Source organism: Oncorhynchus mykiss, chromosome 27 (assembly GCF_057628025.1).
Source record: "Oncorhynchus mykiss isolate SJ-2025 chromosome 27, ASM5762802v1, whole genome shotgun sequence".
NCBI lineage: Eukaryota > Metazoa > Chordata > Actinopteri > Salmoniformes > Salmonidae > Oncorhynchus > Oncorhynchus mykiss.
The window spans coordinates 21,881,440-21,905,261 of NC_143048.1; the positions used below are offsets into that span (position 1 = coordinate 21,881,440).

Genomic DNA, 23,822 nt, shown 5'->3' on the forward strand with positions numbered 1-23,822 from the left:
TCTCTTAAACATCAGCAGAACAGACCATGAAGCTCATCCACACTGACAGGCAATTTAGGATCCACAAGCTGTGTGTAAGTAAAACAACCATAATATGAAAATGCTTCCTTTATGTAATTTGCTATGTTTGCTGCAGAAAATCTGATTTTTGTAGGTGTGAAAGTTTTAGTGGTGGATTTGGGAGGGATTTGCAGTTAGTGCTATTTGTGTTGATAGGAATCGGTAGGCAGCAGAGCTCAGGTGGTTGTCATCTATGATGTGTTTAGACATATTATTTCCATGAAAAGTCATAGTCATTTAGTTTTGTATTGTACATGTAGAAAGGTACAAGCCAATTATAGTTCATTCAATTGACATATAGTTTTTTTTCTTATTTACCCTGTTAAATAATAAGCTATCTCTAGTTAATGTGCATGCCTTAATTCTACAAAATTAAGTTTGGAAAATATGTTCAATATTCAAAGTTGAAAAGCCAGGTTAGTGTAGTCTCCCATTTCAGGGAGATGTTACAGTTGAATGTTGGTTAAGTAAGTAAGCCTTGTCTGAGGGCAGAATCTCTACAGCAGAATCTCCTGTTTCTGTAACATGAAACAGCTTGATGTACAAGTACAGAACGTTAGTGAATGTCGGTTAAAATGTACAATTAATTATCTAATTAGCTGGCCCCTGTGACATCTCTGACCATTCTCTGTGATTAAACCGGGACTGGGACAAGGACAGGGACAGCCATGAGTGAAGACACTGATGGACTGGCAGAGCTGGACTCTGAGCACAATGCAGAGCTGGCCGACATGGTGGCCGCCATGAGCATGGCATCCAACCGGATGACCACGCCCAACGGTCACCGAAGGCCCCCTGCACCAGCGCGCCGGAAGCTGTCATTGTCAGACAGGAAGCTATCATTGCAGGAGCGATCGACCCAGCCGCGAGAGGCCCGACAGCCCACCATCGAGTCCAAGCGGGTGTCCATTTCAGATTCCCAGGTCAGAGATCAAGGCTGCATCCCAAATGGAGGTCAGGGCTGTGTCCAAAATGGCACCCCATTCCTTATATAGTGTCTACTTTCGACAAGGGCCCATAAGGGAATAGGGTGCCATTCAGGACACAGTATATGGGGGATAGGGTTCCATTTGGGATTCATCTATGAAGTCTCAAAATAAATAGGCATGAGCCTATATAATGTGTAGTCAATGTGCAATATCCCACCACTAAATACCCTTCACTTTGTTTCTCCCTAGAATTGTATCCAGCTCAACCAATACAAGTTGAAGGATGAGCTTGGAAAGGTAAGAAAAGAAAAGTTAGAATACTCAGTCTGGTACAAAACTGGATATCAAAACTAGATGCTGAATTTGTCCGACAAGAGAAAACATTTTTTCATAAAGCATTCTTGTGTAATAAGTAAAAATGATTCTGTCAGACTTTCTTCTTTTTCTATTGTAGGGCTCGTATGGGGTGGTGAGATTAGCTTACAATGAAGATGATGAACAATACTATGTAAGCATCTTTTCAGCTCTGCACATTCCATTCCTTATCATCCCCTTTGTGGAAGCAGAGACATGTACAGTTACTCAACTCTCTGTTTTGGCCTGATTGGCTCTTGTACCATAGGAGCAAACTGATCATGTCTGTCCTTTCATAGGCAATGAAAGTTTTTTCAAAAAAGAAGTTGATGAAGATGTGTGGATTTCCTCGTAGGTGAAATTTTTCCTTTTAAGTCCTTTTAAGTATGTGCTTTAGAACCAATATGAACATGAACTGGTGATGCTCACCACTATATATATATCACTATATATAATGGCGGTTGGTTATAGGGCGTCCCCCTCCTCGAGGAGCCAGCACAGAACAGGGACTGCCACCCAAACCCCTGGGGCCACTGGAGAGAGTCTACCAGGAGATCGCCATCCTGAAGAAACTAGACCACCTTAACATTGTCAATTTGGTGGAGGTGAACACACATACATAAGTGGAAGATTTAAAAGGTTCTACTATTACATGTAGTTGTATTAATTTAATAGATTTACACTTTCCAATTGTAGGTTCTCGATGATCCTGCTGAAGATAATCTCCACATGGGTAAGTATGCATTCATCTCAGTGCACTAAATGATGAAATAAGGTGTTATGTGGTAAATGTATGTTTTCTGTTGTATCTCCTTGTACTAGGTCCATAGTTTGAAGACTATAATACAGTCTATCCAGTTTGTTTATTACATAGAAACTAATGTGAGCTCTGACTAGTCCTTTCATTCTCTGTTTGTTTATTTTCTAGCCTTTGAGTTAATGCCAAAAGGGTAAGTTTTACCCCTTTCTGAAATATACTGTATTGCATTACATTATAACACTAGTCCTTTGTAGCTCAGCTGGTAGAGCATGGCACCTGTAACACCAGGGTAGTGGGTTTGATTCCTGGGACCACCCATATGCAAAATGTATGCATGCATGACTGTAATTCACTTTGGATAAAAGCATCTGCTAAATGGCTTATATTATTATTATATATAACACTGAAAGGATGAATTTAGTTATTTATATATAACTCATCCAATTACTGAATTTTGTGAATATAAGGTATCCATTGTTAAGGGACATAAGATAACAATGACAAGGTTCAGGCATTTTTAGTGGTAGGAAGACCACTCTTTGGAATATTATGATGGTGATGCTTGATTACCTTTGCCTGTCTCTGTTGCTTTTCCTTGGCCCTAGCCCAGTGATGGAGGTGCCCTCAGACACTCCTTTCACAGAGGGACAAGCCCGCTTCTACTTCAGAGACATCCTCCTGGGGATTGAATACTGTGAGTCCTTCACCTGGATTTCGTCACAAATGGCATCCTATTCCCTATATAGTGCACTACTTTTGACCCGAGCCCTATGGGCCATGGTCAAAAGTAGTGCACTAAATAAGGGGATAGAGTGCCATTTGGGACGTAGGACCTACAAGCCTTTTGTTCAGAGACCTGCAGCATACTGCTAACCCTGCTCACGCTTTAGCAAAACATTGGTTTAAAAGTCACTCGTCAGATACGTTCTGAAAAGACAGGATCAATTGGTGCTTTGACAGCTGAATATCAAGACCTAAATTACTCGGCCAATGCTGTTCATAGACGTATAAAAGTTGATTTAAAAAAAGAGCTAAAGCAGTGTCTCCTGTAATTCTTCCCTGGTACCCCTCCCTCCCAGTGCACTACCAGAAGATCATCCACAGAGACATCAAGCCTTCCAACCTGTTGCTGGGAGACAATGGGCATGTGAAGATTGCAGACTTTGGTGTCAGTAACCAGTTTGAGGGGAGTGATGCTCTCCTGTCCAGCTCAGCAGGGACTCCAGCCTTCATGGCCCCCGAGATGATGACTGACCATGAACAGAGCTTTACTGGCAAGGTTAGACACTAATCGCTTATTTATCTAATTAGATAATTAATCTTTGATTATATCGTAGAAATAAAATTTACCCCATGAAAATGTATTGTATTGACTGGTATCAAAAATAATTAGAAAAGTACTTGGTGTCAAAGGTCAACATTTTACTGTACTGTAAAATATACAGCAAGCTCTCTTTGTAAAGTAATGGTCAATGTTCATGTTTGTTAGGCCTTGGATGTGTGGGCCATGGGAATCACCCTGTACTGCTTTGTCTATGGGAAGGTAGGTTCTATTATTATCATAATGTACGGTATTCTGCCATGGATTGTTTTGGCCTGCTGGTTTCTCATCTGATTTCCTGTGTCCATTATGCTGACGACTACAAATATTGTTCGATCAACCGATGCACCTCACATAATAATGCTTTTAAAATAAATCAATTGAATGCTTTATGTGGGAAACAGACAGCATGTGTATGCATGTAGCCTATCTATTTATTTATAGCAGCATTTTAATGTTTTTTTCTTCACTATCTTCCTATCTCAGTGCCCTTTCATCGATGAATACATCATTGGCCTGCACAATAAGATCAGGAACAGGCCTGTGGAGTTCCCAGACATGTGAGTTCCACTAAGGGACACTGTTTACCATGTAAAAGCAATGTGTGAATATTTAGTCTGCACTATATGCACCTCTCTAAAATATGGGTAGAACTTCACAATATGGCATGTAATAGTACGTGATAATAACATAGTAATCGTATTGTTTTATTGTTCTTAGCCATTCACTACTACTCTAGTTACTGTACTGTAGGTGGTTTGGTGGGTATTCATCTCAGTCACTCTTTGGTACCACAGGCCGGAAGTTTGCAAGGAGTTGAAGGATCTTATTGTAAGGATGCTGGATAAAAATCCTTATACAAGGATCACCATTCCTGAAATCAAGGTGAAAGCGGGCAGAGCTAGACCTTCAATGGTGCTTTAAAAAAAACAGTCCTTCATGACATCTTTGACATTTCAAATTATGAAATGTTACAGTAGTAGAGTTGTCCCAGTAGAGCTGTCTCATGTGTTGTGTGACTATTGTCCTCCCTGTCCTGTGTGTTGCCAGGAGCACCCGTGGGTGACGGAGGATGGCACTGACCTTCTACCCCTGGAGGAGGAACACTGCACCGTGGTGGAGGTCACTGAGGAGGAGGTCCAGAACTCTATCAAACTCATCCCCAGTATGTCTGCTGTGGTGAGTCAGTTCACTAGTGTCCTGTCCAGGGAATGTACAGGCGATAGGCTCCTGCCCTATGAGCCGTTCTGGCTCGGACAAGACTTACTTAATTACTCATCTATCACAAACAGGGACTGGAGTTTTTCCTGAACATCTGTGTCTTAATAAGGGGAAAAGTCTGGGACCTACAACAGGAAAAACTTGAGTGCCCAGAGTTTTCCAGGTCAAGACACATGGTCAGGGAAAAGTTAAGTCATAAGGCAAATTGATAGAGTATTTCTCTGTCCTAAATGGCACCCTATTCCCAATATAGTGCACTACTTTTGACCAGGTCCCCTGGTCAAATGTAGTGCACTATATAGACAATAGGGTGCCATTTGGGACACCCTGTGACACTCTCTCTCCCCACATTAGATCCTGGTGAAGTCCATGCTGAGGAAGAGGTCCTTCAGTAACCCCTTTGTGTGTCAGAACAGGAGGGCAGAGAGGTCCATGTCTGCTCCAGGAGGTTTCCTTGCGTAAGTCCCCTAGAAATCTTCCTTATCTGGTTTCTCTATCTGCCGACTTTGGGATTAGGAAACAAACAAAACAAAACAAAGTGACAGAAATACACAGAGTTGGTTAGATATATAGGCTACTGTAAATGGAATTAACATAGGATGACAATTCCCCCATCCACACGGCACGTGAGCACGGGAGTGATCACTGGATGGTTTGATGAGCATGAAAATGATGTAAACCAGGGATCATCAACTAGATTGGATGGTCGGGGGGGAGGTGGAACATAATTACAAATAATTTGTAGACTGCAAATTGACTGCAAGAAGCCCAAGCAGATCTAATATTTGACTAAAACATAATAATTTCAAACCTTGCTTACAATTGTATACGATCGTGTGTCTCTTTATTATGCATGGGAATACATGGGAACAGATTTCCAAAATTGTAATCACTTGAAGCTGATTTCCTGGTGTTTGAAGAAAATTGAAAAAATGTTTTTTGTTCAGAAAACTTGGCGGGCCAAATAAAACCACCATGGGATGCCAGTTGGGGAGCCCTGGTGTAAACTACAGTGGGGCAAAAAAGTATTTAGTCAGCCACCAATTGTGCAAGTTCTCCCACTTAAAAAGATGAGAGAGGCATAGGTACACTTCAACTATGACAGACAAAATGAGAGAAAAAAAATCCAGAAAATCACATTGTAGGATTTTTTATGAATTTATTTGCAAATTATGGTCGAAAATAAGTATTTGGTCAATAACAAAAGTTTATCTCAATACTTTGTTATATACCCTTTGTTGGCAATGACAGAGGTCAAACGTTTTCTGTAAGTCTTCACAAGGTTTTCACACACTGTTGCTGGTATTTTGTCCCATTCCTCCATGCAGATCTCCTCTAGAGCAGTGATGTTTTGGGGCTGTTGCTGGGCGACACGGACTTTCAACTCCCTCCAAAGATTTTCTATGGGGTTGAGATCTGGAGACTGGCTAGGCCACTCCAGGACCTTGAAATGCTTCTTACGAAGCCCCTCCTTCGTTGCCCGGGCGGTATGTTTGGGATCATTGTCATGCTGAAAGACCCAGCCACGTTTCATCTTCAATGCCCTTGCTGATGGAAGGAGATTTTCACTCAAAATCTCCCGATACATGGCCCCATTCATTCTTTCCTTTACACGGATCAGTCGTCCTGGTCCCTTTGCAGAAAAACAGCCCCAAAGGATGATGTTTACACCCCATGCTTCACAGTAGGTATGGTGTTCTTTGGATACAACTCAGCATTCTTTGTCCTCCAAACACGACGAGTTGAGTTTATACCAAAAAGTTATATTTTGGTTTCATCTGACCATATGACATTCTCCCAATCTTCTTCTGGATCATCCAAATGCTATCTAGCAAACTTCAGACGGGCCTGGACATGTACTGGCTTAAGCAGGGGGACACGTCTGGCACTGCAGGATTTGAGTCCCTGGCGGCGTAGTGTGTTACTGATGGTAGGCTTTGCTACTTTGGTCCCAGCTCTCTGCAGGTCATTCACTAGGTCCCCCCGTGTGGTTCTGGTTTTTGCTCTGATTCTGATTGATGTGGTTCTGATTTTTGCTCACCGTTCTTGTGATCATTTTGACCCCACGGGGTGAGATCTTGCGTGGAGCCAGAGATCGAGGGAGATTATCAGTGGACTTGTATGTCTTCCATTTCCTAATAATTGCTCCCACAGTTGATTTCTTCAAACCAAGCTATTTACCTATTGCAGATTCAGTCTTCCCAGCCTGGTGCAGGTCTACAATTTTGTTTCTGATGTCCTTTGACAGCTCTTTGGTCTTGGCCATAGTGGAGTTTGGAGTGTGACTGTTTGAGGTTGTGGACAGGTGTCTTTTATACAAGTTCAAACAGGTGCCATTAATACAGATAACGAGTGGAGGACAGAGGAGCTTCTTAAAGAAGAAGTTACAGGTCTGTGAGAGCCAGAAATCCTGCTTGTTTGTAGGTGACCAAATACTTATTTTCCACCATAATTTGCAAATAAATACATTTTGTCTGTCATAGTCGATGTGTACCTATGATGAAAATTACAGGCCTCTCTCATCTTTTTAAGTGGGAGAACTTGGACAATTGGTGGCTGACTAAATACTTTTTTGCCCCACTGTATATGCCATGGCCATCTCAGTCACCAGATCTGAACCCAATTGAGCACTTTTGGGAGATTCTGGAGCAGCGCCTGAGAGTGTTTTTCACAACCATCAACAGAACACAAAATTATGGAATTTCTCGTAGGAGAACGGTGTCGCATCCTTCCAATAGAGTTCCAGACACTTTGTAGAATCCATGCCAAGGTGCATTGAAGCTGTTCTGGCAGCTCATCGTGGCCCAATGCCCTAATATGACTTTATGTTGGTGTTTCCTTTATTTGGTGTGTTGGTGTTTCCTTTATTTTGGCAGTTACCTGTATCTGTAGCAGAAGCATTTGGCCCCTCCTAAAAAGCTAAGAGGAAAGCCCCGAGGAAAGCAGAGCTAATGGTGTGCTGCCAGCTGCGTTTGTTTTCCAAAAAGTCAGGCTGGGTGTACAGTAAGTGCACTGGGACCTGTGCGGAGCTGTTTGGTGCCTCTGCCACAACTAATTATACCTTCTTGTGAAGTGATGTAGCTAATTAGCTAGTTCTGGTCCAGGGTGTTATGTGCGGCTTGCCTGTAGGAAGGCGCCGAGTCAACAAGCTGCATGTAACGCACTGGAAGTGATGTAACACCGTTGTGTAGTTAGCTCTCTCCTTCCACACCACAGAGATCCTATTTTAAACTAGTTCACTAATTCACTTCATTTGTGAGTTACAGGATCTCTTTGTTCCATAACCACATGGGGCGTCAGGCACCCCAAACATTTTAGAGGGTACAAAGTCTGTGAGGATGGCTGAGGGGTGGTCCGACAGTTGGAGAAATTTGTATTTTTTTTAAACATCTGAAACAGATTTGTCCTGCAATCTAGAGCCATAATCATTTTTGCTTAATTCTATGTACAAAAAAGCATATTTTTTCACATATCTAAGCATACCTCTTGAGCTGTTTGTTCTCTGCATCTCTGCTAAGACCTGGGTAAAATATTGAAAGGAATGTGAGTTTAACAGTACATTTAGTTATTGCTTTCTATTCAAAAATCTACCAACCTGGCCAGTAGGCATTACAACTAAGACAGTTAGACACATGCCACAGGTGAGTTTCAAGTTTGGGGAAGCAAATTTTCACCAGAAAAATGCACCTTTATAATAAATTATTCCATGCATCATCACATCTGCAGACTTACAGAACCAGTCAAAAGTTTGGACACACCTACTCATTCAAGAGTTTTTTTTAATTTAGACTATTTTCTACATTGTAGAATAGTAGTGAAGACCTCAAAACTATGAAATGACACATATGGAATCATGTAGTAACCAAAAAAAGTGTTAAACAAATACAAATATGTTTTATATTTGAGATTCTTCAAAGTAGCCATCCTTTGCCTTGATGACAGCTTTGCATACTCTTGGCATTTTCTCAATCAGCTTCACCTGGAATGCTTTTCCAGCAGTCTTGAAGTAGTTTCCACGAATGCTGAGCACTTGTTGGCTGCTTTTCCTTCACTCTGCAGTCCAACTCATCCCAAACCATCTCAATTGGGTTAAGGTCAGGTGATTGTGGAGGAAAGGTCATCTGATGCAGCACTCCATCAATCTCCTTCTTGGTCAAATAGCCCTTACACAGCCTGGTAGTCAAATGATAGTCCCACTAAGCGCAAACCAGATGGGATGGCATATCGCTGCAGAATGCTGTGGTAGCCATGCTGGTTAAGTGTGCCTTGAATTCTAAATAAATCACTGACAGTGTCACAAGCAAAGCACCCTCACACCTCCTCCTCCATTCTTCACGGTGGGAACCACACATGCAGAGATCATCCGTTCACCTACTCTGTGTCTCACAAAGACTCGGTGGTTGGAACCAAAAAATCTCAAATTTGGACTCATCAGATGTCTAATGTCCATTGTTCATGTTTCTTGACCCAAGGAAGTCTCTTCTTATTATTGGTGTCCTTTAGTAGTGGTTTCCTTGCAGCAATTCAACCATGAAATCCCGATTCACGCAGTCTCCTCTGAACAGTTGATGTTGAGATGTGTCTGTTACTTGAACTCTGTGAAGCATTTATTTGGGGTGCAATTTCTGAGGCTGAGGCTCAAATGAACTTATCCTCTGCAGCAAAGCTAACTCTGGGTCTTCCTTTCCTGTGGTGGTCCTGATGAGAGGCAGTTTCATCAGCTTGATTTTGCAACTGCACTTGAAGAAACGTTCAAAGTTCTTGACATTTTCCGGATTGACTGACCTTCATGAATTAAAGGAATGTTCTTGCCATGATATGGACTTGGTATTTTACCAAATAGGCTATCTTCTGTATACCACCCCTACCTTTTGACAACATAACTGATTGGCTCAAATGCATTAAAGGCACACCTGTCAATTGAAATGCATTCCAGGTGACTACTTCATGAAGCTGGTTGAGAGAATGCCAAGAGTGTGCAAAGCTGTAATGAAGGCAAAGGGTGGCTACTAAGAAGAATCTCAAATATAAAATATATTTTGATTTGTTTAACACTTTCTTGGTTACTACATGATTCCATATGTGTTATTTCATAGTTTTGATGTCTTCACTATTATTCGATAATGTAGAAAATAGTCTAAATAAGGAAAAACCCTTGAATGAGTAGGTGTGTCCAAACTTTTGACTAGTACTATATATAAGAGCCTACTATTCCTAATGTGATGAGCAGATTTGATAGTCATAATTTAGGCGAATAATATTGCTCAGTCACTGTTCGCAAAAAAGACCGTTAAATGCTTGGCTGAGTGCCATACAGTAGGCCTAGGCTATAGGCTATATCAGATATGTTTCTTCTCCTTTCTGTGCAATGGAAAATGTTTGCCTTTTATGCAATTCTACACTTTATATGACTGTGGATATTGGCATACTATTTTTAATTCAACAAAACTTACAGTGTAGCCTACTCTGCTGACACAGACAAACATATCAATAAATACGATGTTGATCCATTTAATATGCCTATGAAAAGGGGAGAAACAAATACAATATTACGTCCATCTAACACAGAGGACAAAATTATTGTAAAAAAAAAAACTTTCAAGTGGCACTGACCCAACAATGATGTGAATATGCTCACTCACCGGCCAAGGCAGCAGCTACTCTTCCTGGGGTCCAGAAAAATGAAGGCAATTATGCATTTTTAAAACATTGCAATACATTCACAATATATTAAGTGTGTGCCCTCAGGCCTCTACTCTACTACCACAGATCTATAACCAAAATCCATGTACCTGTGTGTATAGTACGTATGTTGTCGTGTGTTTGTATGCATGTGTCTGTGCCTGTTTGTGTTGCTTCACAGTCCCCGCTGTTCCATAAGGTGTATTCTTATCTAATTTTACTGCTGCATGAGTTACTTGATGTGGAATAGAGCTCCATGTGCTGTAGTCATGGCTCTATGTAGTACTCAATCTCTCCTCCACTTTGAGCCAGGAGAGATTGACATGCATATTATTCATGTTAGCTCTCTTTGTACATACAAGGGCCAGCCGTGCTGCCCTGTTCTGAGCCATTTGCAATTGTCCTAAGTCCCCTCTTTGTGGCATCTGACCACACAACTGAACATTAATCCAGGTGCGACAAAACTAGGGCCTGTAGGACCTGCCTTGTTGATAGTGTTGTTAAGGCAGAGCAGCACTTTATTATGAACAGACCTCTCCCCATCCTAGCCTACTGTTGTATCAACATGTTTTGACCATGACAGTTTACAATCCAGGATTACTCCAAGTAGTTTAGTCTCCTCAACTTGCTCAATTACCACATTATTCATTTGAAGATTTAGTGTAGATTGAAAAAAGTAAGAGGCCTAGACAGCTGCCCTGTGGAATTCCTGATTCTACCTGGATTTTGTTGGACAGGCTTCCATTAAAGTACACCCTCTGTCTTCTGTTAGACATATAACTCTTTATCCACAATACAGTAGAGGGTGTTAAGCTATAACACATACATTTTACCAGCAACAGACTGTGATCGATAATGTCAAAAGCCGCACTAAAGTCTAACAAAACAGCCCCCAATCTTTTTATCATCAATTTCTCTCAGCCAATCATCAGTCATTTGTGTAAGTGCTGTGCTTGTTGAATGTCCTTCTCTGTAAGTATGCTGAAACCCTGTCAATTTGTTTACTGTAAAATAGCCTTGTATCTGGTCAAACACCATTTTTTCTAAAAGTTTACAAAGGGTTGGTAGTAGGCTAATTGGTCTGCTATTTGAGCCAGTGAAGGGGACTTTACTATCCATAGGTAGGGGAATAACATTTGCTTCCCTCCAGTCCTGAGGGCACACACTTTCTAGTAGGCTTAAATTGAATATGTGAAAATATCATCTGCTATTATCCTCAGTAATTTTCCATCCAAGTTGTCAGACCCCGGTGGCTTGTCATTGTTGATAGACAACAATCACTTTTATAATTTGGTCAGATATACTAGGATGTATAGTGTCAGCGTTTGTTGCTGGCATGTCATGCCTCAATTTGCTAATCTTGCCAATGAAAAAAATAATTAAAGTTTTTGGCAACATAAGGGTTTTCTGATGAATAAGCCATCTGATTCAATGAATGATGGAGAAGAGTTTGCATTTCTGCCCAAAATGTCATTTAAGGTGCTCCAAAGCTTTTTACTGTCATTCTTTATATCATTTATATTTGTTTCATAGTGTAGTTTCTTCTTCTTTTAATTCAGTTTAGTCACATGATTTCTCAATTTGCAGTACGTTTGCCAATCGGTTGTACAGCCAGACATATTTCCCATTCCTTTTGCCTCTTCCCTCTCAACCATGCAGTTTTTCAATTCCTCATCAATCCACAGGGATATAACCGTTTTTACATTCATTTTGTTATTGGGTGTGTCATGTCTTTGGCTATGCCGGATTAAGTGATATGACATGCTATTCTATAAAATAATTTCTCTGTAATTAATATTACCTGATTGAGCTAATCATGTAAATGTAATTAACTAGATAGTCGGGGCACCACAAAATAATATTTATAGAGCTGTTATCTTCCGAATAAACTCTTAAAGACCTAGTAATATTTTACATCAATAGCAGTCAATATTAATCGTCATCTTAATTCAGTCTCATCTGAAAGTTGTAAATTCTTGGTTATCTGCACGAACCCTGGCTAACAAGTTGAATCAGCAATAGAAAATTGGGTTTAATTATTTATTTACTAAATACCTAACTATTCACACAGAATTACACATACACATAATTAAATCATAACTTGATTACAAATTACATCATCAAGGAAAACGTCCCTAGCGGGCGGAACAGATATGACAGCTGTAACGGCCGTCGTCGGTGGAATAAGGTGAGGACCAAGGTGCAGCGTGGTAAGTGTTCATGATTTTTTATATAATCAAATCTGAAAACTAAACAGAATAACAACTAGGAAGAACGAACAAACAAAACAGTCCTGTCTAGAGATGAACCACAAAACAGAAAATAAACACCCACGAAACACAGGTGGAAAAAGGCTACCTAAGTATGATTCTCAATCAGAGACAACGAACAACACCTGCCTCTGATTGAGAACCATACCAGGCCAAACTCAAAAACTAGCATAGAAACACAAACATAGACTGCCCACCCCAACTCACACCCGACCATACTAAAACAAAGACAAAACAAAGGAACTAAGGTCAGAACGTGACAACAGCTTGTTACACAAAAGAAAAGGGGCCTGGTTTGAGTGAAAGAGCGGGAAGACTGAGGAACAAAGGGCGAAGCTGTGCTATCGTAAATACAGTATCTTATGCATTCTAAATTACCTCCCATTTGGAAAAGGAAAATGCAATAAATATTTACTCTGAGCTGCGCTTCGGTAGGTTGGTGGTAGATGGAAGGCCGTGTTGTCCAACCGAGTCCTTTGTCCTTTAAAGAATGTCTCTGGTTGTCAATTGGATACGTTGTAGTAACTTTGTTGTGTGATAGACGGGATACGCTGTCTGTTCCTTCCTAACCCTCGTTTGCAGCAGCTGTTGCTAACTCAACGGCTAGGAGGTATCACTTCTGTAGTGAATAAGAGTTCAAAGTTCATACCATTCGCAACCAAAGCTCACGCTGATGTTGGCTTCGTTCTGTAGTTATTATCTGAACCATTCTGACATCGGACCGTCGTCCCCACATCCTCGGAACAGGAGGTTATATTGTCGTCAAGGCTTTACATAGGAAGTGAGAGGAGGGCATGTTAGAAAAGTTTTATAGCCCATGTTCCTTCACAGGGGCGGGCAACTGATTGAGCAGAGCCCTAACCTTATGAAAACCCAAATCTCACATTTTAGAAGCTAAAATCACATTTCATCCCATCAAGAATAATTTCATATTCAAACATTTAAATTGAACAACAATTCCATGTGAATCCGATAACTCTGATGTGTAGACATTTTCCTCTGTAGAGTTTGTCATCTTATCATTGATGAGAATGTCTCAGATGACAACCGAACTGACATCATATTCATTATGATATGTTCAATTGGTCGGATTACCAGAATATAGTTCATTTCCCCCCACCTTCTGATGTTCCCAGAATCTCTATGTTAACCAAGGGGTTTGCAAATGTAACATCAGTAGGGTAGAGAGAGGAAAAAGGGGGGGAAGAGGCATTTATGACTGTCATAAACCTTCCCCCAGGCCAACGTCATGACAGGTGCATACTTATTAGTAACTGGGATAAGCAATTTCATAAATGTGTCAAGTGCAGCATCTGGTTGCTCCTCATTACACACCACGGACCAATAAATATTCTTTATCAACAACATAGGAATCGCTACAAAACCTATTGTATGACCTCATATACACTATATTAGGCCCAGCCTTTGGAACTTTGGTGTTCCTAGATATGGCTACTATATTGTCATCACTACATCCAATGGATTTGGATACTGCTTTCAAACAGTTTTCTGTAGCATTAGTAAAGATGTAATCAATACATGTTGAGGATTTCATTCCTGTGCTGTTTGTAACTACCCTGGTAGGTTGATTGATAGCCTGAACCAGGTTGCAGGCACTAGTTCCTTTCTCTTGAGTGGGCAGCCATTTAATATTTAAATCACCCAGAAAATATACCTCTCTATTGATATCACATACATTATCAAGCATTTCACACATGTTATCCAGGTACTGACTGTTATTAACACTTAACACTTGGTGGTCTATAGCAGCTTCCCACCAGAATAGGCTTTAGGTGAAGCAGATTAACCTGCTTAACATGAGATCCTCTCTAAGCTTTACAGGAATGTGGTTCTGAATACAAACAGCCACATCTCCACCTTTGGCATTTTTGTTATAACCATGTAATGCTACCACTGTATCATCAACAGTATTATCTAAGTGGGTTTCAGAGATTGTCAGAATATGAATGTCATCTGTTACTAGCAAATTATTGATTTCATGAACCTTCTTTCTTAAACTACATGTTAATGTGGGCTATTTGTAGCACTTTTCTGGGATTCTTGATTGTTTTTCTTGCTTTACTGGGAAGCTTAGCAGAGGTAGACATGCTTGGGTTATTTATGTTAGTGCAGTGTGAGCTGCACTGAGGTGGACTTCCTGCTAGGGCACACCACCTCAGTGCTACCAGTATAACTCTGGTTCATAGGCATATGATTACTGCATACAATAGCTGTAGGATCAGCAGAGGCATTCAGGGCAGTACGAGGGACATACATTAGGTTGCTTATATTGTGCCTTCCAACACCCCTGGGATAATGTACATTTGCTGAAGCATTATGACAGCTCAGCGACACAATGGTAGGGATTAAATGAGCTTGGCTTGGGTCATTGATAATGCGTTGTCTCAACGCATTTGACCGATGCTCTCTGCTAGGGCCAAGAAGATAGGCTATACTGTTCTCTCAATTAAGTAGAGCATTTTGATAACTAAAAGGCAGATTATAGTATTGTCTTTGACTTCTGTTTACAGCAATAGTCATTTGCTTTCCAAACTGTTTTCCCATGATTGTAATTTGGAATATTGTGATATGCGTTGTTTATCTATCTCCATCATGTAATGTAACTTTATGATTAAATTGTATTGACGTACTTTAACAAGCACATATTTGCTGATATTGTCCTGTTCTTGTCTATCTGTTACCTGTTGCAGAGACTCTTGGGGGATTTTGGAATCCAAGGTTCATCCTTCGTTGAGGTAAGAGCCCTGGTCAAAGTAGTACACACTATATAGAGAATATGGTACAATTTGGAATTGGGACGCAACCTTAGTTGCTGTTCCTGACAGGCATGGCATTTAATGCAGTGTTCTTCTTGTCATGACCCTTCCCCCTTCTAGTTGCCTTTAACAACACACAGTAACAAGACAAGAGTAAATATGTTGTCCCCCACAAATTATGCAACACCCCCATTGGGCCAATGAGTGCCAATTATTCACGTTTGTTGCGTGGATTAATGAGAAAGATAAAAAACAATCAAGTCTTTTTTCCCTTGGAAATCAAAACTTGATAGCTCACAATGGACGGGATGTCAGAGAATGAGCTCGACTGCCTGATAGGGAGATGCATTGATATAAAACAAGATCATGAGGAGATGCTAATTTGTACAAAATGTAATGACTGTAGCTCAAAAGGGACAGGCGATATGCTTGTCCAAAACTTGCTGGGGGACAAAAAGTATAATTTCTGGAAATTGTAATGGGCCAAGCTAGTAGGTCTTTATGGAACACTTGATGCTCATGAGGAGATGCCTTGCAAATTGCAAAAGTATTCAGACCCCTTGGATTTCTTCACATTTTATTATGTTAGATATTGGGATTAAAAGGGATTTAATTGTCATTTTTTTGTCAACAATCTACACAAAATACTTTTATTTTATTTCACCTTTATTTAACCAGGTAGTCCAGTTGAGAACAATTTCTCATTTACAACTGCGACCTGGCCAAGATAAAGCAAAGCAGTTAGACACATACATCAACACAGAGTTACACATGGAATAAACAAACATACAGTCAATAATACAGTAGAAAAAGTATATATACAGTGTGTGCAAATTAGGTAAGGTAAGGGAGGTAAGGCAATAAAATAGGCCATAGTGGCGAGGTAATTACGATATACAGTGCCTTGCGAAAGTATTCGGCCCCCTTGAACTTTGCGACCTTTTGCCACATTTCAGGCTTCAAACCTAAAGATATAAAACTGTATTTTTTTGTGAAGAATCAACAACAAGTGGGACACAATCATGAAGTGGAACGACATTTATTGGATATTTCAAACTTTTTTAACAAATCAAAAACTGAAAAATTGGGCGTGCAAAATTATTCAGCCCCTTTACTTTCAGTGCAGCAAACTCTCTCCAGAAGTTCAGTGAGGATCTCTGAATGATCCAATGTTGACCTAAATGACTAATGATGATAAATACAATCCACCTGTGTGTAATCAAGTCTCCGTATAAATGCACCTGCACTGTGATAGTCTCAGAGGTCCGTTAAAAGCGCAGAGAGCATCATGAAGAACAAGGAACACACCAGGCAGGTCCGAGATACTGTTGTGAAGAAGTTTAAAGCCAGATTTGGATACAAAAAGATTTCCCAAGCTTTAAACATCCCAAGGAGCACTGTGCAAGCGATAATATTGAAATGGAAGGAGTATCAGACCACTGCAAATCTACCAAGACCTGGCCGTCCCTCTAAACTTTCAGCTCATACAACGAGAAGACTGATCAGAGATGCAGCCAAGAGGCCCATGATAACTCTGGATGAACTGCAGAGATCTACAGCTGAGGTGGGAGACTCTGTCCATAGGACAACAATCAGTCGTATATTGCACAAATCTGGCCTTTATGGAAGAGTGGCAAGAAGAAAGCCATTTCTTAAAGATATCCATAAAAAGTGTTGTTTAAAGTTTGCCACAAGCCACCTGGGAGACACACCAAACATGTGGAAGAAGGTGCTCTGGTCAGATGAAACCAAAATTGAACTTTTTGGCAACAATGCAAAACGTTATGTTTGGCGTAAAAGCAACACAGCTGAACACACCATCCCCACTGTCAAACATGGTGGTGGCAGCATCATGGTTTGGGCCTGCTTTTCTTCAGCAGGGACAGGGAAGATGGTTAAAATTGATGGGAAGATGGATGGAGCCAAACACAGGACCATTCTGGAAGAAAACCTGATGGAGTCTGCAAAAGACCTGAGACTGGGACGGAGATTTGTCTTCCAACAAGACAATGATCCAAAACATAAAGCAAAATCTACAATGGAATGGTTCAAAAATAAACATATCCAGGTGTTAGAATGGCCAAGTCAAAGTCCAGACCTGAATCCAATTGAGAATCTGTGGAAAGAACTGAAAACTGCTGTTCACAAATGCTCTCCATCCAACCTCACTGAGCTCGAGCTGTTTTGCAAGGAGGAATGGGAAAAAATGTCAGTCTCTCGATGTGCAAAACTGATAGAGACATACCCCAAGCGACTTACAGCTGTAATCGCAGCAAAAGGTGTCGCTACAAAGTATTAACTTAAGGGGGCTGAATAATTTTGCACGCCCAATTTTTCAGTTTTTGATTTGTTCAAAAAGTTTGAAATATCCAATAAATGTCGTTCCACTTCATGATTGTGTCCCACTTGTTGTTGATTCTTCACAAAAAAATACAGTTTTATATCTTTATGTTTGAAGCCTGAAATGTGGCAAAAGGTCGCAAAGTTCAAGGGGGCCGAATACTTTCGCAAGGCACTCTAGCAATTAAACACTGGAGTGATAGATGTGCAGAAGATGATGGTGCAAGTAGAGATACTGGGGTGCAAAGGAGCTAAATAAATACAGTATGGGCTATGAGGTTGTTGGATGGGCTATTTACAGATGGGCTATATACAGGTGCAATGATCTGTGAGCTGCTCTCACAGCTGGTGCTTGAAGTTAGTGAGGGAGATATGAGTCTCCAGCTTCAGTGATTTTTGCAGTTCGTTCCAGTCATTGGCAGCAGAGAACTGGAAGGAAAGGCAGCCAAAGTAGGAACTGGCTTTGGGGGTGACCAGTGAAATATACTTGCAGGAGCACGTGCTGCGGGTGGGTGCTGCTATGGTGACCAGTGAACTGAGATAAGGCGGGGCTTTACCTAGCAAATGCTTATAGATATTAGAAGAAAGACTGTGTGATAGACTGTGTCAATCACCTGTAGCCAGTGGGTTTGGCGATGAGTATGATGAGTATGAAGCGAGGGCCAGCCAACGAGAGTGTACAGGTCGCAGTGGTGGGTAGTATATGGAGCTTTGGTGACAAAACGGATGGCACTGTGATAGACTGCATCCAATTTGTTGAGTAGAGTGTTGGAGGCTATTTTGTAAATGACATCGCTGAAGTCGAGGATCGGTAGGATAGTCAGTTTTACGAGGGTATGTTTGGCAGCATGAGTAATGTAATGTAATATCAAAGTGGAAGACAATTATATATACTGTATATATTACATAACTAAAATATGGTCTTTGCATAAGTATTCAGCCCATTTTTAGGCAAGCCTAAATTAGTTCAGGAGTGAAATATTGCTTAACAAATCACATAATAAGTTACAAGGACTCACTCTGTTTGAAATAATAGGGGTTTACATGATTTTTTAATGACTAACCCTTCCTCTGTCCCCCATACATACAACATCTGTAAGGTCCCTCAGTCAAGTATTACATTTCAAGCAAAGATAAAACTACAAAGACCAGAGAGCTTTTTGAAAGCCTCATAAAGAAAGGCAGTGATTGGTAGATGGGTAACAATAACAAATTACACATTGAATATCTCTTTAAGCATGGTAAAGTTAATAATTATGCTGTGGATTATATATTAAACCACCCAGACACATCAAAGGTATAGTCGTCCTTCTGAACTGAGCTTTCGGACAGGAATGAAACTGCTCAGAGATCCTACCACGAGACCATTGGTGATTTTAAAACAGCTGCCATCTATGATGGCAGAAAACTGAGGATGGATCAACAACATTGTAGTACTCCACAATACTGACCTAAATTATAAAAACTTGCATCTTAGTTTTAACAAGGTATTAAAGTAATATTGCAATGCCTTATGTTTGTGGCAAATCCAACACAACACATCACTGAGTAACTGGCTCCTTATTTTCATGCATGGTGGTGGCTGCCTCATGGTATGGGTATGCTTGGCAAACACTGGGGAGTTTTTCAGGACAAAAAGAAAGGGGATAGAGCTAAGCACAGGCAAAATCCTAGAGGAAACCCTACTTCAGTTTGCTGTACACCAGAGACTGGGAGGGGAATTCACCTTTCATTAGGTCATCAACTGTGATTGACAGCGCCGGAGAAGATGGCTGACGTTTTATTGCTCCTAACCGATTGTGTTTTTATGTCAAGTCTTTTGCGTTGTATGTAGCTTATTTTAAAACTTTTGTACATAATGTTGCTGCTATCGTCTCTTATGATTCAAAATAACGTATGGACATCAGAACAGCGATTACTCACCACGAACTGGCAAAAGTTTTTTTTCCTTCAACGAGTCCGACGAGCCCGATGTGAACTGCATACTGCTTTCCAAGGAACAGGTCAAAATCCCCGTAATTTGCTTGAAGAGACGACGGAGGAAAAGAGGACAGAGGTCCTTCTGATTCCTGCTTACAAGCAAAAATGTATGCAGGAAGCACCAGTGACTCGGTCAATAAAAAAGTGGTCAGATGAAGCAGATGCTAAGCTACAGGACTGTTTTGCTAGCACAGACTGGAATATTTTCCGGGATTCTTCCTATGGCATTGAGATGTACACCACATCAGTCATTGGCTTCATCAATAAGTGCATTGATGACATCGTCCCCACAGTGACCGTACGTACATACCCCAACCAGAAGCCATGGATTACAGGACACATCCACACTGAGATAATGGCTAGAGCTGCCGCATTCAAGGAGCGGGACTTTAACCCGGAAGCTTATAAGAAATCCCGCTATGCCCTCCGGTGAACCGCAAAGTGTCAATACAGGACTAAGATCGAATCGTACTACATCCGCTCCGACGCTCGTCGGATGTGGCAGGGCTTGAAAACTATTACGGACTACCAACTGGCAAGTGTCTTCACTGACATTTTCAAACTCTTTCTGTCCGAGTCTGTAATACCAACAACAGACCACCATAGTCCCTGTGCCCACGAATACTAAGGTAACCTTCCTAAATGACTACCAACCCGTAGCACTCACGTCTGTAGCCATGAAGTGCTTTGAAAAGGAACACCTATGTGAGAATGCTTTCATTGACTACAACTCAACGTTCAACACCATAGTGCCCTCAAAGCTCGTCAACAAGCTATGGACACTGGGACCTAACACCTCCCTCTGCAACTGGATCCTGGACTTCCTGACGGGCCGCCCCCAGGTGGTCAGGGTAGGTAACAACACATCCGCCACGCTGATCCTCAACACTGGGGCCCCTCAAGGGAGCGTGCTCAGTCCCCTCCTGTACTCCCTGTTCACTCATGAATGCATGGCCAGGCACAACTCCAACACCGTCATTAAGTTTGCCGATGACACAACAGTGGTAGGCCTGATCACCGACAACGACGAACCAGCCTATAGGGAGGAGGTCAGAGACCTGGCCGTGTGGTGCCCGGACAACAACCTCTCACTCAACGTGATCAAGACAAAGGAGATGATTGTGGACTACAGGAAAAGGAGGGCCGAGCGTGACTCCATTCTCATCGACAGGGCTGTAGTGGAGCAGGTTGAGAGCTTTAAGTTCCTTGGTGTCCACATCACCAACAAACTAACATGGTCCAAGCACACCAAGACAGTCATGAAGAGGGCACGACAAAACCTATTCCCCCTCTGGAGACTGAAAAGATTTGTCATGGGTCCTCAGATCCTCAAAAGGTTCTACAGATGCACTATCGAGAGCAACCTGACTGGTTGCATCACTGCCTGGTATGGCAACTGCTCGGCCTCCGACCGCAAGGCACTACAGAGGGTAGTGCGTAAGGCCCACTACATCACTGGGGCCGAGCTTCCTGCCATCCAGGACCTCTATACCAGGCCCTAAAAAGGAGGAAGGCCCTAAAAACTGTCAACGACTCCAGCCACCATAGTCATAGACAGTTCTCTCTGCTACCTCATGGCAAACTTACTGCACGAGGTCAAATCTACACTGGAGTTTCTTACCAAGAAGACAGTGAATGTCCCTGAGTGGCCAAGTTACAGTTTTGACTTAAGTCTGCTTGAAAATCTATGGCAAGACTTGCACATTTCTGTTTAGCCATGATCCCCAACATCTTGCCAGAGCATGAAGAGTTTTGACAAGAATAATGGGCAAATATTGCACAATCCAGGTGTGCAAAGCTCAAGAAGGCTTACAGCTGTAATTGATTCCAAAGGTGTTTGTAACATGAATTGACTCAGGGAGCTGAATACTTGTGCAACGACTATATTTTAGTAATTGTATTTAGATTCATCTTAAAAATACATATTTTTTATATCCCACAGAATAACAGAACAGAATAAAATGTGATGAAATCCAAGGCGTCGGAATACTTTTGCAAGGCACTGTATGTACAAAATCTAATGACTGTATCTCAAATGGGACAGGAGATATGCGTGTTCAAATTGTGGAATTTCAGTTGTACGGAGACCGATCCATAGTTGTCCCGCTTGCCCCGATTTCATCATTGGGGAGAATAAAACATATGTTGCCCGCAGGAAATCAAGCAGAGTCGGAGAGTTGGATGGAAGCGTAGAAGGAGAGTTGGAGGACCTTACTGAAGATGATGGTACATTTGCATAGGCCTGCTGGTAAACCTGCTCCCACACCATTCTTTCTTTGTTTTTTTGTCTTTTCTGATTGACCTGTTTAAATGAAAGGACAGACCTGTTTAAAGAAAACTCTTTGCTGTATCTTCACATAATATGTAATATTAATGTAATCTATTTGAAGAAAGATCCAAATGAAAGAGCTCACCCCGATACAGTCTTTTAGAAATATTTGTGATAAACCTTATATATCATATAATAAAAGTACAAACCATGTGTTATTTTTTTAAAAACTTTTGTCTTATCCCAACTGCATGATGTTTGTGTCTGTTGTTAACATAGGTTTCATTGTCTATTCATGACTGTACTATAGTACTCTTAATAGTCTGAATGCCTTTTGTACTGTTAGCTCTGTGTTTCTCCAAATATTACACCTATGTGCTCAGCTGAAATGTGGTTGTTACAATCCATTCTAAAGAAGTCATTTTTGCATGCTTTCATACAGTTGATGTTGCCGATAATTAAAGTTAGCAAATGAACATTCTTGTTTGTTCCCTGTATAGGTCTCTCTAACAGGACTCTTGCACGCAGGTGTTATTAACGTCCTATAGTGCAAGCAATCTTTCATCTGGAGCTGTTTTAAAAAAAAAAGTAGGACTAAATGCTTTATTATCATTTTTTTTTTTTTACTGTTGTACAAATTGAAGTGAGTAATATCACATCTAGAACTCCATCAAGATGTCAAATGGACTTCTGGAACATGTGTCAGAATAGCCTGACCACAGCTTTTAGGACAACATACAGATTTAAGAGTGAAAAACAAGTTATGTCGACACAAAGTCTGCATTGCGAGGAGCTAAAAAGTGGAGCTTATTCTGAATCATCTCAGCTGACATGAAAGTTATATAATATGGCAATGTAAACACCTGAATAAGACAAAAGACCTGTTTTCGGTTTGGCTTTTTTCATTGGTGCTTTTGAAATTCTGAAGTATATCACATAATTTTCAACAATATGGCCACATATTTGTTCATATTGATAATCCCTCATGTCATAGCCCAGTAGGCTATTCAAATATGGCTCTCTGACACCATCCACATGTTTTTGTAAAATAAACAACTGGAATAACACTTGTATTATTGTGACAGGGTAGGAACCTGGGCCCAGATTCACAAAACCTTCTTAAGAGAAATGTCTTCTTAATACACCCACAAACTTAATCTGAAAGTTTCAGTATTGATTATTTTAAACCCAAGAACATGTTTTAGAACAGTAATCGCAATAATAAATATGCTAACATGATTACCATTGCTAGCTAGCTAGCTAGCTAAATTGGTTGCCTAGAGATTACTGTTCTAAAACATGTTCTTGGGCTAAAATAATCAATACAGAAACTATTTTAGCTATCGTAGAATTTCCAATAACTGTAGTTCAAGAATCTACATTTCTTCTTAACTTTTTGCTTCAGGAGAAATAGCTCAAGAACATTTTCAAGAACCTTTTTGAAGAATAGCAACTTTGCTTAACTTTCTTCTTAAGTCTATAGTTATGTAGAAAATGGCAGTTAAGAAGACATTTCTTCTTAAGAACGTTTTGTGAATCTGGGCCCCTCTGAATGGGCCCCTGGGACCTTAATTAGGATGGGACAGGTCGATAGTATCAAAGAGGAGCCCTATGATGTGTTTAGGTAAGAGATTTTGTACCTGAAGTTGATGGAGACTGTTTCTGAGAACCATGCTGTTTTGAAGAAATGTTTGGGGTGTGTGCAATCTACTAAGGTATGTGTCTACTTTGATTTTCAGTGTTTGTTTATTCAAAATTGAAAGACATATAGTCTTTCATAGGCCTTATGTTCAATGTCCCTGTTTCTTTGTAAATATACCACTAGATGGCACCCTTCTGTCTAACTGTATCTATTGTGC

At 40.8% G+C, this 23,822-nt stretch overlaps 1 protein-coding gene across 1 annotated transcript; it reads left to right on the forward strand.

Annotated features, from left to right (window-relative positions):
- The first annotated feature begins 693 nt into the window (after window positions 1–693).
- camkk1b (calcium/calmodulin dependent protein kinase kinase 1b) lies at window positions 694–22,033 on the forward strand. Its single transcript, XM_021586988.3, has 16 exons — window positions 694–983; window positions 1,239–1,286; window positions 1,444–1,497; window positions 1,643–1,694; window positions 1,815–1,948; window positions 2,040–2,076; window positions 2,272–2,293; window positions 2,709–2,797; window positions 3,183–3,382; window positions 3,593–3,646; window positions 3,911–3,984; window positions 4,222–4,309; window positions 4,475–4,603; window positions 5,000–5,103; window positions 15,309–15,353; window positions 21,850–22,033. Exons 1-16 carry the CDS (start codon window positions 729–731, stop codon window positions 21,932–21,934), a joined length of 1,470 nt encoding a protein of 489 aa, XP_021442663.2. The 5' UTR covers window positions 694–728; the 3' UTR covers window positions 21,935–22,033.
- Window positions 22,034–23,822: the final 1,789 nt, after the last annotated feature.

Coding starts and splice junctions, on each gene's coding strand:
- camkk1b (XM_021586988.3), top strand. CDS start 729: ATGAGTGAAGACACTGATGGACTGGCAGAGCTGGACTCTGAGCACAAT. Junction 1,695..1,814: donor GAAGATGTGTGGATTTCCTC/GTAGGTGAAATT, acceptor GGTTGGTTATAG/GGCGTCCCCCTCCTCGAGGA. Junction 2,294..2,708: donor TTTGAGTTAATGCCAAAAGG/GTAAGTTTTACC, acceptor CCTTGGCCCTAG/CCCAGTGATGGAGGTGCCCT.